Genomic DNA, 22,142 nt, shown 5'->3' on the forward strand with positions numbered 1-22,142 from the left:
TGTATTAAGTTTTAATCAATCAATGAATTAAGTTTGAGAGAATAATACAAGAGTTATTGTTGTGTGCTTATTACTTGCGAGTTATAAGTATCTTTATTTCTTCCTTGTGAGGTTGATGTTTTAGGGTGATTCGATCCTTGCGAGATGAGAGCCACCATTCCTGTATATCTCCGAATTTCTTGCGAGGAAAGACAGTTTGTTCAAGTCATATGCTAGTTTTAGTAGGGGGGTCTTGCGAGATTTTTACAACTAATTCATATCCTTTTATATGTCGTTTTTACTTCTGTTCCAAAATTATCTTTGAAAAGTAAAATTGTGACTTTATTTTACATCAAAGCTACGTGTACGGTGTACCTATAAAGCTCAAATGTGTAACATTCTTTGTATTTCCTCCATATGATGATACAAAACGTTGGAATGTTAAGGAACGAAAAATACTCGGTACAATCAGGACTGAGAAACAAGGTTATCAGCAACATTTTGTAAGGAACGGAGCAGAGACGGCATTAACTTCTTGGCCATGACATAATAAGCTTGTTGAGTTAAATGTGTTCCATCCCAACTTACATATTCTTGAGGATTTTTACAAACCGGAACTCCATTATCTCCGCAACATGCTTTACTATTAACGTTGTATTCATCATCGCCAGCCCCACAACACGCCTTTGTTGTGACATTCGCATCAAATCCTGTATTATTGTTACGACATTATGTGATCGTTTAACAAAACTTCATCATCAAATAATAAACTATGCATTAAACTGCTTATGAAAACTAAGATTAAACTTACCATATAAAGTTGAATGTCGGAGTATTTCTTTGAGTGTTCCAAAGTAGTCCATGTATACAATTGTAACATTTGGGTTACTCTTCTGTAGTTCTATAATAGTTTGTTGTAATTGATCATTGTGATATATAGCATGCCTATTATATTCCTTTAGGCATTTCAATTCATCATACTTAGAGGAATCATTTGTTTTGAATTGACTAAGATACATTGGCATGCAACCTATTGGAAAATTTCCGGGAATACCGATTTGAGTAGCACCAAGATCAATAATTTCCTGCATATCAAAATCAATTATAATATGTGATGAATATTGGTAAAAACAAAACACAACTCGTAAAATTTAGACAATGATAGGGCGCTTCCGTGTGGTCCCGAGTTTCAATCACCCTCTTACATAATTTTTGAATACATTATTTTTAAAGGGTCTATCACGCCACTAGATCCTGCATAGTGTATGTGAGAAGGTGATACTAAAACTCGGTATCAGCTCATATCGCCATCTCATTTTTGTAAATTAAACTTTATATGTAGCCTACCTCAACCGCGCTTTTGATTTTTTGAACAACATCCGGAACCATTTCATATACATCTGGCAATGGTTTACCTTGGGTAAAGGCGAAATTATAGTCATTGCCTCCGACTTCACCCATAAGAAAAAGCCCTTTTGCAAGTTTGTTTCTCCTCTCTTAAATAGAAAAAGAAAAGAAACTAAATTAACCATCAAACTTTGTAGGTAAATGTTAAAAGGATTAAATGTAAAAGAAGATGTGTTAGATTGGTAAATTTACCTAATACATTAGGATAAAAAGAATGAAGGTGCGACTTGAACCAACCGAGTTGCACAGACAATGTAAGATTGGTAGGAGCCCATACATTATACTTCTCCCCCAAAACAGAGGAATTAAGAGCAGCCGCACTCGCTACAGCAAAATTCACTCCATGCGTGAAGTTACCATCTTTGTTAAGATATGCATCGAGCAAAGGTAGGTTTAAGAACTTTGCTGCATTTGTCCCGAAAAAATGATGTTAGAACGTCAACAAATGATACCGAGTTTTTAAAATAAGCTGGAATGGAAGAATTGATGCATTACCGAAATAATCAATAACAAGAAGGCCATTGGAACAACGCCCGGTAGGCTCGTTGAAGTAGGATTCACCATATGGCCAGTTTGCGCAGTTGGTAGACGGGTCGGCTCGAATTAGATTTCCAGTATCTGAAAGTGAATCTCCAAATTGGTAGATAGCATTGATCGGAGGACTTTTTGAGCTAGTTTGTATTGTATTACCATGATTCAACACACAATTTTCTAGTAAGTATAGGGTATGCAATTACCACCTTTTGGAGTAATCTATATCTATATATAAAAGAGAGTTTTTTCGAGCGATTCTAGAGCGTCCACATCATCAAAAATTAATTTAGGAAAGTTTTATAAATAATATTTTCCACATAAAAAATAAAGTGGAGAATCTTTTAATTATTATAATATCTATATTTCCTATTTTATATTCATGAGAAGTTTCTAATTTTTATATAAAACTTTGACATTTCATTTGGCAAAAAAATGTTGTTATAAAAGTTATGAAGATAATATAATTAGATTCGTGGTAAAAAAATGCTTTCATTAGAGTATAGATTTCATATGATTTGCACATATGAGTATTAAAGATTGTGTACTTCTTTTAATATGTTATATGTCCCACATTGAAAAACAATGTTAGTGTGGTGATTATAATACGTATAAATTATAAAATTGTCCCACATTGAAAGATTAACATAAGGTGGGTGATCCTATGATTATAAATAGGAGTCATCATTGGAACCGATATAACAACCAAAAACCTTTTGAGTCTCTTCAGTATTGTTTTGGAGAGCTCTTAAGAGTTTATATCATTATTTTCACAGTATGATATATTAATATTTTTTCTATATTATTTATTATATTCAAATGATGTTTATAATCTTTATATAAAAACTTATACATCTCATTTGCCAAAAAAATTATTAGTAAAAAAAACGTACGAATATTAATAAATAGTACTCCCTCCATTCAAGACCAAATACAACATTTTCATTTACACACTTGCCAAGACACAAATTACAATGTAAAATATCTTTAAGTTTACATTATAAAAAATTTAAAAAATTGATATTCTCATTGTACTTTATAGGAGTATCAACCAAAAATCTTTTGAATCGCTTGAAAATTATCTTAGAGAGTTCTTATAAGAGTTTGTATTAGCGGCAAACCTTAGTTACAACAATACTATACAGATATTAATCACGTAGATATTTATAAAAGCGATTATATATTACAATATTAGTGATATTATAATGTTTATTTTAAGACAATCGATAGTATAATAACTTTATTTAAGACAAAATCATAATTAAAAAATAAAATGGATGATAAATATACATAAATTGGTTATTAATGTGTCATATAATGATAATCTCGGCAATAAAATAGAAAATTTATGAATTATAATACAATCAAGTGTTGCATAAAAAGATCTTGAATCAACAAACAAATCAATAATGAGCTTTTTTACTTTGATAAATAGTAGAATTAAATATTTTTAACTTTCAAATATAGGTAATTATTATGCCTCATTACATTTGACTAACTAAAACACATCATAATTTTTAACCAATAATCAAAATCGCACCAGAAAAAGAAAATATTTTGCATTTGTTTATACATTTGATTGCTCCCTCAATTACACCTTAAAAGTCGTGTTAGGAAAAAATGTAATTTAAATCATATCATTTGTACATATTTTAATTATGACAAAAAATGGAAAAAACGTACGAATATAAATAGATAGTATAATATTTTCTCATTATTAAATCGGGTTAGACATCGAAATAGGTGCAAAAAAGATGGTGTACTTTTTCGTGTGTTATTTGTCCCACATTGAAAAATAACGTAGGTGTGGTAAATATACTACATATAAATAATTGAATTGTCCCATATCAGAAAATTATCATAAGGTGGGTGATGTTAAAAATTAATTAAGGAAAGTATCATAAATAATATTTTTTGATGTAAAAAATAAACTGAGAATCTTTTAATTATTATAATATTTATTTCCTATATTATATTCAAGTGATGTTTCTAATTTTTATATAAAAAAATTTTACATTTCATTTTGAAAAAAATATCATCAAGAAAATTATGAAAATAACATAATTTGATTCGTGGTAAAAATGATATCATTAGCGTGTAGATTTCATATAATTTGTACATATATAAAATTGTGTACTTCTTAGTATGTTGTTATATGTCCCACATTGAAAAATAATGTAGAATTATATAAAAATAATAGAATTGTCCCACATCGAAAGATTAACATAAGATATAGTGGTCGTATGATTATAAATATGAGGCATCCTTGGAACTTAGGTATCAACCTAACATTCTTTGCGTCTCTTAAATAAGATGTTTTGACTTTTGATCATATCTAAATAAATCATTAGACATAAGATGTAAATATTAAGACCTTATAACCATTTTTTTTGCTAAGTTAATTACCCCGTTGCAACGCACGGGCATCTAAACTAGTTCTATTAGTAAAACTAAATATTTTCCATCACTAATTAATAGAAGATATTACGGTATATATCGTAATATACCGTAATTGGAATAATATCGGTATTAGAATAAGTTATATTATATTGCGATATTAGTTGATATTATTTAGATACTCTGGGTACTATATAAATATGGTACCATTGTAATCATTCGAACCACGAACTATTATCAATAACACGATTTCCTTTATGAACTCCTCCCTCTCGATTTCTAATATGGTATCAGAGCCTCACGCTCTTGAGGCCTAACAACGAACTTCCGCCTACCGTGGAGGGACTAATGAATTACGATACCCTCCGGCGGGATTTTATCATGATGATCTATTTTTTTCTAGTTTAAAAAAAAAAAAAAAAAAAAAAAATTATCGTCGATTTTCGAGGCCTTTACTTGTATACGCAGTAAATGGCTTAATGTTTGATGGTTTAGTGCAATGCAACTACTTGTATTAACGAAACCATACAGGACTTTTCTTTTTCACTTTCGAAGAACATGAACTTTTCAAGTTCTATTGATTTATTGGAGATCGTATATATGCGTTCTCCACGAAATTCCCCTTTTGAATCCCGCATGTTCAAAGGAGGTGAATAAAGTGTGGTCTCTTCTTAATTATTGGCGATTTATACGAAATTCGGTCAAGCGAGTCCTATACGCATCGATCCGGCGAGTTACGCACCGATATTTGTCAAGTTCGAAAAAATACGACGTTCTTGACAACGAAATTTCAACGATTTGGCGGGTTTGAAAAGCGACGACGTTCCCGCCCGACGAAACCGATTCGAAAATAGAGCCGTTTCTCTTTGTTTACCTTGCAAACCCATGGAAATTTAGACAAATTACCATGGGTTTGAGGGGGGATAATAGAAGATATTACGGTATATATCGTAATATACCGTAATTGGAATAATATCGGTATTAGAATAAGTTATATTATATTGCGATATTAGTTGATATTATTTAGATACTCTGGGTACTATATAAATATGGTACCATTGTAATCATTCGAACCACGAACTATTATCAATAACACGATTTCCTTTATGAACTCCTCCCTCTCGATTTCTAATACTAATTATAAATGTTTCTAGATCAACATGCAAATATTGCTACAACGGTGTTGGGTTTGTGCCTTGAATCTGTTAGTCGTCATTTCGAACGATATTATGCGGGGGTCTCGCTGGTTTAGGGGTTCGAGGACGCAACGTGGTGCCTGGGGTTCAGGGGCAACGCCCCAAAACCTAAACGGTATCCGTATCTATTATTGGGCTAGGGTCTTTCTTGGGCCTTATTATGTCATTGTGTATTAGGTCTTAGAGAATATTATATAAACTCTCAAAGTCTCTCCCTAGCAGTCATGCTTATCATACCGTCTGAATCTGTAATCTGAAAACTCCTCATATATCAATAAAACTCTCTCCCTTCTGCCCTGTAAACGTAGCTAACACAGTGAACCACGTAAATATGTGCGTTTTCTCTTTTATTGTTCTTTATTTTGTTCTTTCTTGCTTCTGATATAACAAACGGTTTTAATAAGATCGACTTTGTGTATGAAGAAAACCGTAGTAATACAGCGAATATTGAGTTGGAATAATCATTGCATGCAGCCCTAGTCGTCAAGTCATTTATGTAATTCTAGAGTGGAGTTTACCCTTTTGCAAAAGGAAAATAAATAGCGCCATCCAATAATAATGAGTTTCATACCACTCTTTTACATGTAAAATGTTTATACAATCTTAATTTTTTTATTTAAAATCATGTTAAAAACCGTGTTTGTTGTTTGTTTGTGAACCATACATATTTTTTTTTTCATAATTCAGTATCGCTTGGTGGCACCCAACGTCTCTATCATTGTCATTTCTTTATATAGTGTTAAAAACGTGAGAAAATTTATGAGGTATTTGGTTTGACCTCATTAACAAGCTAAGAGAAATTATGTGGGTATCACTTATGACTCAAGACTATATCAAACTCTCACGAGTATATCTGTTTAAGCTCAAGACTGAAAAATATGCTCGTGTGAAATCAATAAAACAAAAGTAAAAAAAACATTGAAAAAGTAAAAGATTTGTATTATATTCTCATAGGGAATACTCCCTCCTAGTCGATCATTTCTTTCTCCTTTTCTTTTTCACGGTAATCGGATTTTCTTCTCTCTTTCCTCTTTTGGAAAGGTTTATGTGGTCCAAATTCATTTATATATGGGGTAAAGTGTTTTATATGGTCCAAAATCATTTTTTTTTATTGTACAAAATGGTATGGGAAAAAATGAGTAACTAGGAGGAAGTAATATTTAATCCCTTTTAATAATAAGACAAATACCTTCATTTTAAGGAAAATTAATTAATCATATGGTTGTGCAAAGTTCAAATTTGTGACACTGATATTAAGATACAATCTCAATACCATTCAATTATACTCCCTCCATTCAACTCCACACTACCACTTTCTTTTTTCACGTTTGTCAACGCGTCTTTTACGCGCTAAATATCGTTAACTACGTATTTCCAAAAAATATAAAAGTTAGATATTTTTAATGTACTCGTAACGACGAATAAAACAAGATCCCACATGAATATATTTTCACTTATGTATTGAGAGAAAATTAAAATTGAATGTTTAACTATGAATAGTATACAAAATAGATAATGGTAGTGTGGAGTTGAATGGAGGAAGTATATATTGACATTAAAATTAAGTCAATGTAACCATTTAATCTACAAAATGTTATTATTAGAAGTGTTATTTTTTATCCTGAAAATAATGTGAAAAATAATGGTAACATGTTATCAGAAAATAACATTTTATTATAAAATGACAACATGTTATCCGTCTTATTTCAGATGGGATACAGCCGTTTGAAGCAAGACGCACCGTAGCCGTTAACGTTCACTGATTTTCGAGTTCGTATTTGTGATTCATCACAAAATCTCATTTGTGACGGCACGTATCCGTCACTTTGGAATGACGGATATCATTTTCTCTCACAAATGACCCAAATAGAGGAGAGAGGGAAACACATAGAGGTGCCCCCACCTTGTCCCCCCTATTCGTTTTGTGAGTAACAATACCCGTCATTTGCTTCGACCCGTCTTCAGCAAAACTAATTGGTGATTCATACTGTATTATGGTTGTGCGTGAAAGCTGTTTGAAAAGTACATATGGGCGTCTAATCAAAAGTAGTCATCTACTCAAAAGATTAATAATTGAGCAATGAGTGATTACGACATCTAGACACTAGCTTTTTGTTTGAAAAGAGAAACAAATGTCAAAGACAATGGCAATGGATTCACGCCCACCCAATATCCTTTTTTTCTTTGCAATAAGTTGAGTTGGTGGGCCACATGTAAGGACAAACCATAAAAATGCATTTATAAATCCCGTGTTTCAGTACTTTTCACCCGCCAATACATAGACACCCAATTTAATAAGGAGTAGTTACTTTACTAACTTTACCAAAATGAAACATCAGCCGACTTGAAATATTTATCTACAATTCTACAAACTAGCACGTTTTAAATTCAACTAATTTGAATTTGACTCGATCGACTCTTCTGCCAAGTTTAAATGCTATTGGCTGCTTGTAATTAAGTAATACTCATTCCCATTGAAGGCAATGGTAAAAATTGCATTTTGGCAGCTACAACACAAAATATAGTCATATAAAATCTTGTTTGGTTTATCGTCATAAATGCTATAAAAATATCAAAATTTTATAGTTTTTAATAATGTGTAACTAAACAGAATTACGTTGTAAAAGGTGCTTCAACAAGTGTGATAAAGCAACTGTTACTTTTGGTTTGGATGAGAGGGTGAACATGTAATAATATAAGATGAACTCGATAAAAATCTCTAAATTTTCATTCTTTACTTGCTAATTCTCCCCTCAACTTCACAATTGTGGACACGTTCTTTTTTGATACTAGAGCATGATTTACGGAGTATATTGAAAATTTGAAATATATAATGACAGACGAACATCATTATTATTATTATTATTATTATTATTATTATTATTATTATTATTATTATTATCAACCACTCCAATGAATAAGATTAACATAATTCACCTACTACCGACATAACTGGACATGATAAATCATAGTCAGATGGTGAAAGGCTATCATAATTACGTGTTAATGTCTAAGTATATGTCCATAATTTAACTACTCGCTCGATACGGTTTAAATCATTATTAAGATGCTGAAAGACAATAAAAATTCATAATCAGTGATTTTTATGGTTTAAAAAACCGTATCCAATACCGTTTTTAAAACCGTATCGGGTATATGGTTTAGCTCACCCCTAGTCGTGAATATGATTATGTAATAATAGTGACGGTAACTACTAACTATGTTGTATATATGCATATAACGGTTTTAATTAACACAATCGATAAAAATGAAGGAGAAAATAAAAAACCTGGGAAAGGAGAGAAAATGGAACGAGGTGCGAGGCGAGGCGTGGTGAGATGGTAATTTGATGAGGTTGTGATCAGCAAAGTTGTTGGACAAACATATGGTAGCCAAGCAGGAGATGAATAGTGTTGCTATGAAGAACGAAGAATGTAAGAAATGAATAAACATGTCTGATATACTTGAAAATTAACAAATTACGAGTAGGAGTGCGTATAAAGGAGGAGGGATTACTGATTAGATGAAGAAACAAGTGTGAAATAAAATGGAGCAATAATTAACAAAGTACGAGCTGGATATATGGAGTGGAATTCTCCACTATCATAGATTATTAATGGAGTGTGGACCCTAGTATATACGTATTTCTTTGTCATTCGATGATAGACAAATATAATCTGTCAACATTCTACAACTACACATTTTCAGCAAATTAACGAAAAAAGTGGTTCATTCCTCTGAAAAACATGAAAAACCCAAGGCCATTTCATGCGATTTACCCGAATGGGCTATTTTTTCAATTTTCTTTTTCGATAATTTATCATATGACATTTGTCTCGTCGAAAATAAGCAATTTTGAAAAAATATCACCCGAATTAGACGCTTCAGTGTAAAGTTACGAGTACTTACTAGTTATGATCGTTCTAAGTTTTTTTTTTCCCGCTTGCAGCGCTTCTTTTTTGACTTAACTGAGAACATTTCGGTTTATTTCGATTTAGCGTATCTCTTCAATTAACTCTTACTTCATTTTAGTTTAGTTCAATTCATTTCTTTTCAGCCGAAAAGAACAGGGCCTTAATCGTCATTCTTGTTCTCAATTTAAATCGCCGTTATTAATTGCCAGATCTTTTGTAAGTTACATTATTTGAGTTTCAAAGCTAGGCAATGTTAATAAAAGCGAGAAAGGCGGGAAAAAAACAAAGAATAAAACCGGAAATTTTATGAAAAAGTCAGGGCGAGATACATATAGAAACTCAATTATTATATTATCTATTGTACTATTTAGTATTAATTAAGGGTGTTGCTCTTTCATGTACGCCTTTTACTCAATCATGTACGTAATTTCCAATTTTACCCTTCACTTTTCGTACCCTCTCTCTCTAAACTGCTATCCTATCTCTCTCCTTCCCTCCACCAAAACCCAACCTGATATCCTCTCTCACCATACACCACTGCACGCTCGTCTCCCTTCGCCGTCGCTCAACCACCTCACTCATTCCCGCAGCCACCACGGACACCAATACACCACTCACATCGACACACCTTACCACCTTGCACGAAAATAGAAAACAAAAGCAGCAGTATGTATCAATCACTTTGAACATTAAAAAATTTCAAATAAATCCCAATTCCCATTAATAATGAAAATGAATCATGAAACCATATATATGCACTATGGAGCAACGATTAGATCAACCTCTCATTTACATCAGCGCTTTTATTACGATTACGATTTAGCGGTAGCGAGTAGTAATTCTTTTATTCCTTTCCATGAATCGCGACTCTAATTGTGGCCACGAGCATCCGACTATGATAAACCTATAGAAATAGGGATGACAGGATGGTGGTTGGGGGAAGCGCGAGCGGCAACAGGGGAGAGATAGGTTGGATGGATGGCTGATTCTGGGTAGAATCAACGGGGTTGTGAGCGCTAGTTGTGGGATGATAGGACGGAGTAACAGTTAGGTTGAAGGGTAGTTTATGGAAATTTTATGAATAAATGTCCATGATTGAGTAAAAGTCGTACATGAATGAGCAACTACGTTAATTAAACCCTTCATCTCATGCTATTTATATTGCACAAATTCACATTTAAGACGGGTATATAAGTCTTAAACTTAAGACGAGTCAAATAATTAGAATAAAACAAAAGCAAGATGCATAGGAAAAAGGAACAGATTTGTCACATAACCTGTTTTAGTGTTAAGATAAATATATAAGGGAGACTTAGGCCCTGTTCTTTTGGACTTAAAGTCACTTAATTTAAGTTCATTTCAGATCCTATAAGTTCAGTTCAGATCCTATAAGTTAAGTTCAATTCAGATCCTATAAGTTCAGTTCAGATCCTATAAGTTCAGTTCAGAAAAATTATATACGGATTATTATTTTTAAAAACCGATACAAAACCATTTCATATTAGTTATTCGATACACATAATAATTCAAAAAAAAAACTTAATAATTTCACCTTGAGTTCACACTCATAAATAACACAAATTATTCACTCCCCTCATAAACTCAATACATTTACCACACTCCCCTCCCTCACCTAATTATCACCTCTCCCATTAATCATCTCCTTCATCACCATTGTTCGTTTCACCAAGGTGTTAAAAAATACGGAAAATTCACGTGGTACCCTCGAACTTTGCCATTTTTCATGCGGTACCCAAATTTTTAGGTTTGTGCACATGATATCCTTGAAATTTGCTTTTCAAGCATAACGTGCCCTTTTTATCGTTTTTAAAATTTTCAATTAAGCATAAATTATAGACCAGAAATCGGAACTGAATCATTTTTTTTCAAATTGATTAACTCTTCGAGATCTATATTATTGATAAAACGAAAATGGTCATTCGGAAATTTAAGATCGAAAATATGTTTTATTTGAGATTTTCGTTAAAAAAAACTCTATAAAGTGTCAGTCGACAATTTTTTTTTCTCAAATCGTAGATTATGACGAGATAATCCTGTAACAGAAAAAATTTTGCTGATTTTGAATTCCGATTTAGGAGTTATGCGCAATTGAGTTTTTTTACAGTGACAAAAAGAATATGTTGTGCATGAAAATCAAACATGGAGGATATAATGTACACAAACTTTAAAAGTTGGGTACCATGTGCAAAATGGCAAAGTTCGAGGGTACCACGTGAATTTTCCGAAAATAAATATGCCCCAAATATCATCTAAGTATCAAATGTCGATCATTGTTTCTAAATTCACCCTCCATAATTTTATAAGGATGCAAACTCATGGAATACCTATTATACAACATGACGTGAAAATTCAAGGAACAGTAGATTCGGGCATATTTGATAAAAAGCGGAAGAAGGCCATGTATAAGATGCGGAACAACATATAGTCAAAAACATTTGGCGAGGTCATGGATTCATTTTCGAGAGTGAGAGTGATAGTGATAGTGAAGATGAAAGTGATGAGGATTATGATAATATGGCAATTAATGGTTAGAAAAAAAAAGATGTAATATGTGATTTATTTTTTATCGTAATGTAATCGTAGTATAATGTATGAACAAACCAATGTATATAAAGCGGAAAAATATTTTATTTATTACCTTGTGTTGTAGACTATTTTTTTTATCAATGTCCTCTCATAACAAGTAGTAGTAGTAGTAGTAATAATAGTAGTAGTAGTAGTAGTAGTAGTAGTAGTAGTAGTAGTAGTAGTAGTAGTAGTAGTAGTAGTAGTAGTAATAGTGGATAATGGCATGTGTTACATCTCCCTACTACTCATTGCTCATTAATGGTGAAGTTCATGGGTTCTTCCCTGGTAAATGTGGGTTGAGGCAAGGGGATCCTCACTACTACAGATACAGCCTATAACAACGGGTAAAAACCGTTGGAAAATAAAAAAGCGGACGTTATTAAAGCGGCCGTTGTAGAAGGTATTTACAACGGTTTGCTTATTTAGTGAAACCGTTGTCTAAAGTATTCACCACGGTTAAAAGCCGTTGTTGTTGGGTGTTCTCCGTTGTGGAAAGTGTCTCAAAATTTTGGAGGGAATAATATAACAACGGTTGTCGTATGTATAACCGTTGTTGTAACTTTCCCTCCAAAATTATGAAGTCTTTTGACAACGGGTTTATGTTACATACCCGTTGTTGAAACTGTTAGTAACAACGGTTCTTTGTTTAATACCCGTTGTTGTAATTTTACCTCCAAAATTGTGAATACTTTTAACAACGGTTCTTCGATTAAAACCTTGTTGTTGAATATTATCTTGGGTATTTGTGAATGTCATTCACAACGGTGTTATTTTTATTAACCGTTGTTAAAGGTATTCACAACGGTTTTTTTTAGTAACCGTTTTTATTACAAACGCCTAATGTTTTGAAAAAATAAATTGGTTTCATGCTATTCAAAAACCTGCATATGTCGTGACACCATATACCAAAGACCAAGATAAATCACAAATGGGTTCATCGAACTCAATAGATTCAATTCAACCACAACAAAGAAATTTCTATCATATATATATATACTTACAAGGAGTTGAATTTACATGAACTAATCATTCCCTAACTTCAACAAAAAATTTACTAATAAGTTGATCTAAACTCTGAGTATCATGCATTTCTAATATATTCTAAGACGTAGTTGCCCCACATGTCTCTTACCTCGTCTATATCTATATTTGAGTACTGCTCAATCTGTTCTGACGGGTTGATTGCATACTGCGGAAAAAACAAAGAGAAGACATTATGGTATATATAGCAGCAAGCAAGACAACATAGCAACATCATGGCATATATAGCAGCAAGCAAGACAACATTAGCTCTAATTTAAAAAAAGTAATAAACACATTATTAAATTACTAACCTTTGGAGGAATAATGATATATCTTCGCCTAATAATCTCCAACATGAACCGACTAGCGTAGTATCCACATTGTATGCTATCCGGGTCAAGGCGAGGGCCTATTATTACATAAAAACAAACAGACGAGAGAAGGCTTACATCAGAATCTTGAACTTTAGGTATTGTATTAGTATTAAACACAGATTTTGCACTTAATGTTATTGTATTTGAGCACGTACCCCTGTTATCGTAATAAATTCAGGGCCAACATCAGAATCTTTCGTGGGTTGATCCTGCTCGTTTGCTCTTTTCTTCTCAAAGGCCCTTTTTTTTAAAAATAAAAAAGGAGGCAGAAACTCATTTTTTTAGGGGCAAAAATGAGCTTTTTTCTATAAATAAAAATTGAAACTTAATGTTATTATAAATAAATCAAGATATATAAACTTACATATTAATCAAGCGCTTAAAAGTCTCGCTTGGTTGGTGATGTATAGAGTCCAACCGTAAAACTTTTTCTTTGTCGGCATGATGGCTGCTAGCACCCAATGAGTCCTACATCAAGAGACATCATCATTATTAACAAGTACATATATTAGTTATGAAAATGCAATTGTAGGGGGAAACGTAATATTAATTTGTTTATTACCCTTTTTCATTATAAGCGCCAAAAATCAGCTTCTTGGTTGTCGTCAATTGCTGAGCAATATAATCTACCCGTTCTTTGAACGAGAAATCCGGAATAAATAAAGATAAAACATAGGGGCACAGGAATCCGTATTGATCAGATGGAATATTCTTCTCGGGGATCACTCTCAATTGCAATATCCTACATTATTACGGTATTAATTCCGGTATTTAAAACACTATCTACCTAGTAGTCGAATATTAGACTATGAAATTATTTATTAAGAAACTTACTTCATCCAAACAAATATGTGTGCTATATCAATCGGTCTAGTCCAGCCCATACGGCTAGCGAGATCCCATGATATAAGCGCTTGGCGCTCACCCTAGAATATCCTCCTCGAGCGGAATAATTATCAGTTGCTCGGAGGCTATGCGATGGCCAGCCTCCTCATACAGTCTCATCATCGTCCCCGTTCTTACTTTTTCCATGTAATCCTTCCCTTTATATTTTGTGGAGTTTATACTCCTAACTTTCACTACCGGAAAGAATGAGTCTTTGATGTGGTGCTACTACCACCACCAGCCTACACATGTAGTATAGATAATTAAAATAATAAAAAATCCAAAGGTAACATATCCTAGTTGGAGTAATAAAAATAAAAGCGTACTTAATTAAATACCTCGTCAACTGCTCTTTCAATGATGAGGTAGTAGTAGCGAGTAAGACTGGGACTTAGGCTTATCAGTCTTTTTGTCCCCTACACAAAATTACCATGCTTTTTATAAATACAGACAAAATATAAATAAAGGGGCGAGGTTAATTTTTAAAAAAATGGAGAAGTTAATTAAATACATACCTCATCAAGTTGTTGTGAAGTCGAGGTTGTTGGCATGTCTGTGGACTTAGGCTTATCCGCCAAAGCCGCCTTTTTTGTTCCCTACAAAAAAAAAAAAATAACATATAAATTTAACATATAAAAACATTCAACAATTAAAAATGTAACACATATATATATATAAAGGTATTTCTTCTAACCCCAACTGCTTTCCATTGCTCAAAGGGAGGCGGCGAGATATCTTCGCCAAGTAGATGTGAGTATTAGGCCATTGGATGAAACTTCCAAGCGCATCTCCCGAATGGTAATGTCGTCACGAATCGGGACAGCGGTGGAAAGTTTTCATGGCCTGGAAAGACTGTAGTTATCTCTACTATTGTATGATTCGGCAAAAGTTTTTCGCCATGAATAACTACGCTTTCCGCCGCAGATTTGTTTTCTACGAGACCCCGGCCAACACGCACACGTGGCTTTTCGATTCTATTAGGGTCAGAAGAATAACGGCCTATTGTTTACGGCCTGAAGAATATACACATACATACATTATTATATCTTTGCAAAAACGCTTCAAAGATTCAAAAGATTTTGCAAAAACGCTTTCTCTCGGGCCGATTTTTTGCACAAACTTCAATTCATATAAATTTAACTAATTAAACACTTCATGCATACCTTACTGAAAACAGGAACCGACTTGAAGGGGATGTATCTTTTTTTTCCATCACCGTCTTCTCATCAAGTTGCATCTCCTTTTCAGACCCATTATTTACCTAATAAAATTAACCAATTCAATGGCACCATGTCGAAGTTGGCAAAGTGAACACACCCCCTGATCTTACCCAAAAAAAACAAAAGAAAAATAAGGAAGTATATTAGGTACCCGATCGGCTTTAGTTGTTACAACTTCAGAAGCATTATTAGGTACCGATCTTTCGAATCTCGTTGACCGATACTTCCTTCTCATGTATTGCCAAGGTAGTAGCGGCCTCTTCACCAATCTGTTGTACCTTATTATTACCCCTTTAGAAATGACATCCTCCATCATCTTCACTTCTTCTTCGGAAAGCTTACCTCCAAAGATTCAGCTTTAGTAGTACGGATGCCATTAATCAAGTCGCTTGCCAAGAATGTATTGTGTCGGCAATTTTTATCCCAACAATAACATGTGAATTGAACTTAAATGAAAATAATAGAATAAATGTTACCATGTCAGCGTTCTCGGACTTAGTCTTCCTTTTCTTCTTTATCTGGTCAGTTTTCCCATAATATTTCGTTACTCCAACCTGTAACGGACGCCCCTCAAACGACCTGGATGTTCGGGTCGGCCGATCGCTCTAGCAAGAACGTCATTACGACCACTAGGAGTGAATTTCCCTTCTTCTACCTCTTTCAATACGTTATCCTATAATATATTAAATAAACTTCAAATTATATTTGTGACTAAAATAATAAAGTTAGTAATGAACTCGTCTTAATAAAATAATGCTTACTATGTTGGCCAAAACTTCCTCATCGTATTTGTCATGCGACGACCGGGATCCTTTAGGCGTGTGTCCATGTTTATAAGTTACATGCCGATCCACCTCTTTCACTCCCTTTGCCACCTACACATTAACATGGTAACATTTATACACGTAAATGTGTATCAATGCAAGTCCAAGTGTGATTAAAAAAATAAAGTCTCACAGGGCAATAATGCATGCTACTTACGAGGTCCTCTTCTATCTTTCTCAGAACCGCCTCGAGAACCATAGAATTTCCCCTTCTTGCATGAAATGTTAGCACGATTTCTTTTGCTAACGGCCTTCAAATAATTATATAAAAGCGCAAGTAGATGAGATAATAAAAAGATTATATAAAGGACTCATTAATTAAAAAAATGATAGGTAAATCGTTAAAAGGCGAGGATATTTAACCCGAAACTTCTCGCAGTTCTCATCTTTTGAAAAGATCCCATTCTTCCTGCTTGATGGTGGGACACTTGTTTTCCGGTGGGCTCTTACGCATCTCCCCCGTTGCCTTGTCCACATACAACCAATCCCTAGCAACGCCACACTTCCACCGCTCGTGGACATCACCGCCTTATGCATTAAATACTCATCATGACTTTCATCGGGTATAATAAAGCCTTCCTTTATACGAGCCAAGTATAACTCCGCCAATTTTGGATTCAAACTTTTAACATCCTCTAAATAGATAGGCACAAACTTGTCTTGTGCAAGCACCAATCCAATCGGAGAAAAGACCCGCATTTGGACCAAAAGAGGGAAACCCTTCTCACTCCATGTTATTTCGAACAGTGTTTTAGCGGCTATAGTCGCAAGGACTTTCTTGCACTTCGTAGCATCCCTCTCACCAGGCTTATTATCACCAGGCTCATTATTCTTTTGACTTCTTTTACGTTTTTCACCCATGATAATCCTAAAAACCAAATATGAATGATATAGCTGGATATGAACAACTTAACAACGTACATGCAGAGTATTATCTAAAACCCTAAACCCTAATAGGAATGAAAACTTAAAACAACAGATTGAGCTTCTAAAATCCTAAACCCTGATAAGAGGAGTAAAGTAGATGATGCGGGATGATAAAGATAACAAAGAAGACGAAAAACAAACAGATGCATGAAAAAAGAAACAAGATGATCGTCTTAAAACCCTAATGACGAAACACAAAATTAAAGTGAACATACCTGTTGATGATGATGATAAAGAGAACGAGCAGGATGATAAGGGAAGGCAACGGAATCTGGGCTCCGGAAACTGGGCGACGGCCGGCGACGAGAATGTAAAAAGCGAGGAATAGAGAAGGATTAACACAGGATACCAACGGTTGGAGTAATAATGTTGTTGTGTGTGTTTGTGTATGGCATGCTGGATGGGTTTCTATATTAGTTTTTTATTAAGACAAACTATTAACAACGGGTGCTCAAAGAAGAACCGTTGTTATATGTTAATAACAACGGGTCAATAAAAGTCAACCGTTGTCAAAACTTTATTACAACGGTTAAAATATACCCGTTGTAATATAGTTTCACCAAATTTGCGCCAAAATGAAATATGTCAAAAAAAAATAATTGACAACGGGTAGAGGTACTACACCCGTTGTTGAAAGTATTAACAACGGGTAATTTAAATATACCCGTTGTTATTGTTGAACCTCTTTTTTTTTAAAAAATTACTGTAATTCCATTACGGTCAAACTCAGTAATAATACATACTGCAACATTATTCAAAGAATTTCAACACCAAAGATCCACATCTAATAATAAGATCAAGAAAATAAGACAACTTACACCAAAGATGCTTGCATACCGTATATGTCCCGATGAACTATCTCAGGATCGGGACGTTTCTTGGATGTCATAGTTTCTTCGTTAACCCAAATACCTTCACCATGGTCATCACGCATATAGATGCTTTCGGTGTCCTCATGATCGTTGTCAACATCGTCGAAATAAGATACAAAGTGGTAGACCGATCCATTCCCTCAAAAACGACATCCCGATCATCATCATCATTATCGGATGGACTACTCCTTCTTTTCCTTATAGACAAAGACAACGGACCACTTCTTATCCATAGGATCGGTGACATAGAACACTTGTTTAGCTTGGGATGCCATTATGAAAGGATCATCCTTATTATTGCCAACCTTACCCAGATTGACCAACGTAAATCCCATCTTATCCTTTCGGACACAATGGATGTTGTTATCAACCCAGTTACATCGAAACAAAGGCATTGTGAAATCAATGTAATCTAGTACCAATATTTCTTGAATAACACCATAATAAAGGCATTTTCCCCAAATAGGTTTTTTTATCTTTTGAAGTAGCAAAGTGCATTGCCTCAAATTCAAAACTCACACCACTATTTTGCATTGTGCTCAACTCATCTTGCTCGCGGGTGTAAAAAGTATATCCATTAATGGCAAAACTGTTGTAAAAGGTGACCCTGGCATTTGGACCTAAACCAAGACGTAGTAACCTAGGAGAGATGTCATCACCGGTTTGATCAAGATACCTTTGTAAGACAATATTCCTAAACCACTCCGGAAACGTCTTCGTATGCTCGTTCGCAATCCACTTCTCGGTCTTGTTTTGGTGATCGTATTTGAGCTCATCTTTGTGTTGTTGAATATAAGGTTGCACCTCATCTTCGTTGTTTAGCACATACATGTGTGCTAAATGCAACATTTCACGTGTCACAATTTTTTCAACCCGCCCCTAATACCTTTTCCGTCATCCAAATCACTATGACGATTCTTAGGAACGCCAATCAACTCCTTCGGGGAGAGATGAGCGTAACAATATGAAAGAGCTTCGTCTAAAATAGCGCGTTCAGCAATACAACCTTCCGGACGATACCGATTAGATGTATAGTCCTTGTAGACTTTCATCAATCTTTCGAAAGGATACTGGTATCTCAAGTACACGGCCCAAGGTACAAAATCTCCCTAACCAAGTGAATGGTCAGATGAATCATGATAGTGAAGAAAGAGGGTGGAAAATACATTTCCAACTCGACAAAGAGAGGTTACAACGAGGTCCCGCAATGAATCCGCGTCATCGGGATCGATGACTTTCTCGCATATGGACTGGAAGAAGAGACAGAATCTAGTTATAGCATATCTTACCTTTTCCGGTAAAATGGAACGAATAGCCACAGGTAGTAATTGTTGCATCAAAGTGTGACAATCATGTGACTTTAACCCGGTGAGTTTTAGGTCTTGCATCGACACTAGGCTTTTGATGTTCGACGAATAACCATGTGGCACTTTAATTCCATTCAAGCATGCACTGAAACTCTTTTCTCTCATTCCGTGAAAGGGTAAAAGGTGCTGGCGGTAAAAATGTACGATTACCTCTCTTCTGTGGTGCCAACTCTAGCCTAATACCCATCATTTTCATATCTTCTCTAGCTGCGGCGTTATCCTTTGTTTTACCAGGAACATTCAGAAGGGTATTGATAATATTATCACGGACATTTTTCTCAATGTGCATGAAATCGAGGCAATGCCTGACCTCCAGTCGGCCAATATGGAAGTTTATCAAAAAATATGGATCTTTTCTTATACCCACGAGTAGACAATTTAGAGCCGCTCTTCTTCCCATAATCTATCTCAATATGCTTTACTTTCCGATAAACTTCATGCCCACTCAAAATTCTAGGAGGTTGACGAAGTTCTTGTCTTCCATTGAATGCTTTCCGCATCTTGCGATAACAATGGTCATGATACAAGAACCTCCTATTTCCCATATACACATACTTACGAGAAGACTTCAAGTATTCGGACTCGATATCCTCCCCACACAATGGACAAGCCTCTTTCCCATGAACTGTGTGCCCGAGAAAGGTCGCCATAAGCCGGATAGTCGGTTATTGTACACAATAACATCGCTCTCAAATTGAAAGTTTCGTTCTTATATGCATCAAATACTTCTATCCCACTATCCCACAACAATCGCAAATCATCTAGAAGAGGTTCCAAATATACATCTATATCATTTCCAGGTTGTTTAGGGCCGTAAATTAACAACGACAACATCAAATACTTTCTTTTCATGCACACATATGGAGGTAAGTTATAAATAGCCAACACTACTGGCCAAGTACTATGTTGGCTACTCATGTTTCCGTGTGGGTTCATTCCATCGATGGACGAGCGCTAGACGTAAGTTTCTAGGTTCATTGCCGAACTCGGGATACTTAGCGTCGAACGATTTCCATTGCTTACCATCTGCCAGGTGTCTTAGCTTTCCATCATTTATTCTTCCTGTTTCATGCCAAGTTAACATTTTTGCATCATCGGGATTCGCATAAATCCTTATGACTCTTGGTATCAATGGAAAATACCACAACACCTTAGCCGGGATCCCTTCCTTATCCTTATAACGCCACTCCAAACATTTAGGGCAATTGGTTAAGTTTTGATATAATTTCCGATACAATATGCAATCATTTGGACATGCATGTATTTTCTCATATTTCATACCCACTCCTCTTATTAGTTTTTTTCGCCTCATATGTCTTAACAGGTAGAACATTACCATCCGGAAGCAACTCCTTTATCAAGGCTAAAAAACTAGTGAAACACGTGTCACTCACCCCATTTGCCCCCTTGATATTATACAACTTCACCACAAATAGACATTTTTTGTGAACTTACAACCAGGATAAAGAGGTGCTTCAGACTCACACAACTTCTCATACATGTTGTTAAGGTCATCCCAATTACTAGTGTCATCACCTACATCTTCAAAAGCAATAGACTCATCATCATTCTCTTCATTATCTATAGACCCAACATTCAACTTCTCTACTTCCAACTCTTCCAACTCAAAAAACTCGGCAAACTCAGGATCATCAGTTAGCCTTTCGTGTACCTCAACATCATCTTCTTCAGAGTTATTCTCTTCCTCTAATGATTCCCCATGAAAAATCCAAAGTGTATAGGATCGACTAAATCTCCACTTTTCTAGGTGTATTTTAACGTCCGGAAAAGCCATATAGCTAATATTACCACATATTTCACAAGGACATGCAATACTAGAAGAACCTTTCAAATTGTTCGAAACGAATTCATAAAATTCAGCTAAACCATCCTTGTAGGTGCGGTCACTCATATTTGCATCAATCATCCAAGTTCGAGTCATTATTCTACATTCGTAATAATAGGCAACTAATTCAGAAAATACAATAATAGGCAAACAAATAAACGAAATTCGGAAAGCAATTAAGCTAAATTATCAACAAATTAGATAATAATCCAAAAAATCCTATATCTAGTTATAATAAGCGTTGCTAAGAAACATATATATACCGATTGATAAACACGCGATGAGGGAGAGAAGACGTGACAACGGTGATGGAGATGAAGACAGAGAGACGATCGGGAGGAATGGAGGATGATATAGTAGCGTATTAGCTTGTGTTTGTGTTTGTAGCGTATAAGCGAGAATAAAGTAATATGTTGTTCTTAAGATTTTCATAATATTAATAACAACGGTTATTGAGTCTACAACCGTTGTTAAAACGTATTAAAAACGGGTTCTAATATAACCGTTGTGATTACTTTTCACTAATTTGGCGCCAAACCATTAACAACGGTTAAAATTTAACCGTTGTTATTAGTTTTTTTATTAACAACGGTTGTTTAAGTATGACCCGTTGTTAAAAGAAATAACAACGGTTAACAACACATAACCGTTGTCATTAAGTTTGGTAAAATTCGCGGAATAAATTCTACAACGTGTTTTGATGATTTTCGTGAATAAGCGTTGTTAAAGGGCCGTTGTGGTTGCCTGTATTTGTAGTAGTGCCTCTGTCCCCTTACCTCTTTGTCATCTGC

General features: G+C 34.6%; 1 protein-coding gene across 1 annotated transcript; it reads right to left on the reverse strand.

Annotated features, from left to right (window-relative positions):
• Positions 1-359: 359 nt before the first annotated feature.
• On the reverse strand, positions 360-9,091 carry LOC141592550 (GDSL esterase/lipase At5g03980-like). The gene is made up of 6 exons (XM_074413281.1): positions 8,800-9,091; positions 1,882-2,057; positions 1,579-1,791; positions 1,327-1,475; positions 791-1,064; positions 360-689 (listed from the first exon to the last, which is right to left on the reverse strand). Exons 1-6 carry the CDS (start codon positions 8,961-8,963, stop codon positions 448-450), a joined length of 1,218 nt encoding a protein of 405 aa, XP_074269382.1. The 5' UTR covers positions 8,964-9,091; the 3' UTR covers positions 360-447.
• Between the last annotated feature and the right edge of the window lie 13,051 nt (positions 9,092-22,142).

Source organism: Silene latifolia, chromosome 7 (assembly GCF_048544455.1).
Source record: "Silene latifolia isolate original U9 population chromosome 7, ASM4854445v1, whole genome shotgun sequence".
Taxonomy (NCBI): Eukaryota; Viridiplantae; Streptophyta; class Magnoliopsida; order Caryophyllales; family Caryophyllaceae; genus Silene; species Silene latifolia.

Coding starts and splice junctions, on each gene's coding strand:
- LOC141592550 (XM_074413281.1), bottom strand. CDS start 8,963: ATGTTTATTCATTTCTTACATTCTTCGTTCTTCATAGCAACACTATTC. Junction 1,476..1,578: donor TTTTTATCCTAATGTATTAG/GTAAATTTACCA, acceptor TTTCTATTTAAG/AGAGGAGAAACAAACTTGCA. Junction 1,065..1,326: donor AAATCAAAAGCGCGGTTGAG/GTAGGCTACATA, acceptor TTTGATATGCAG/GAAATTATTGATCTTGGTGC.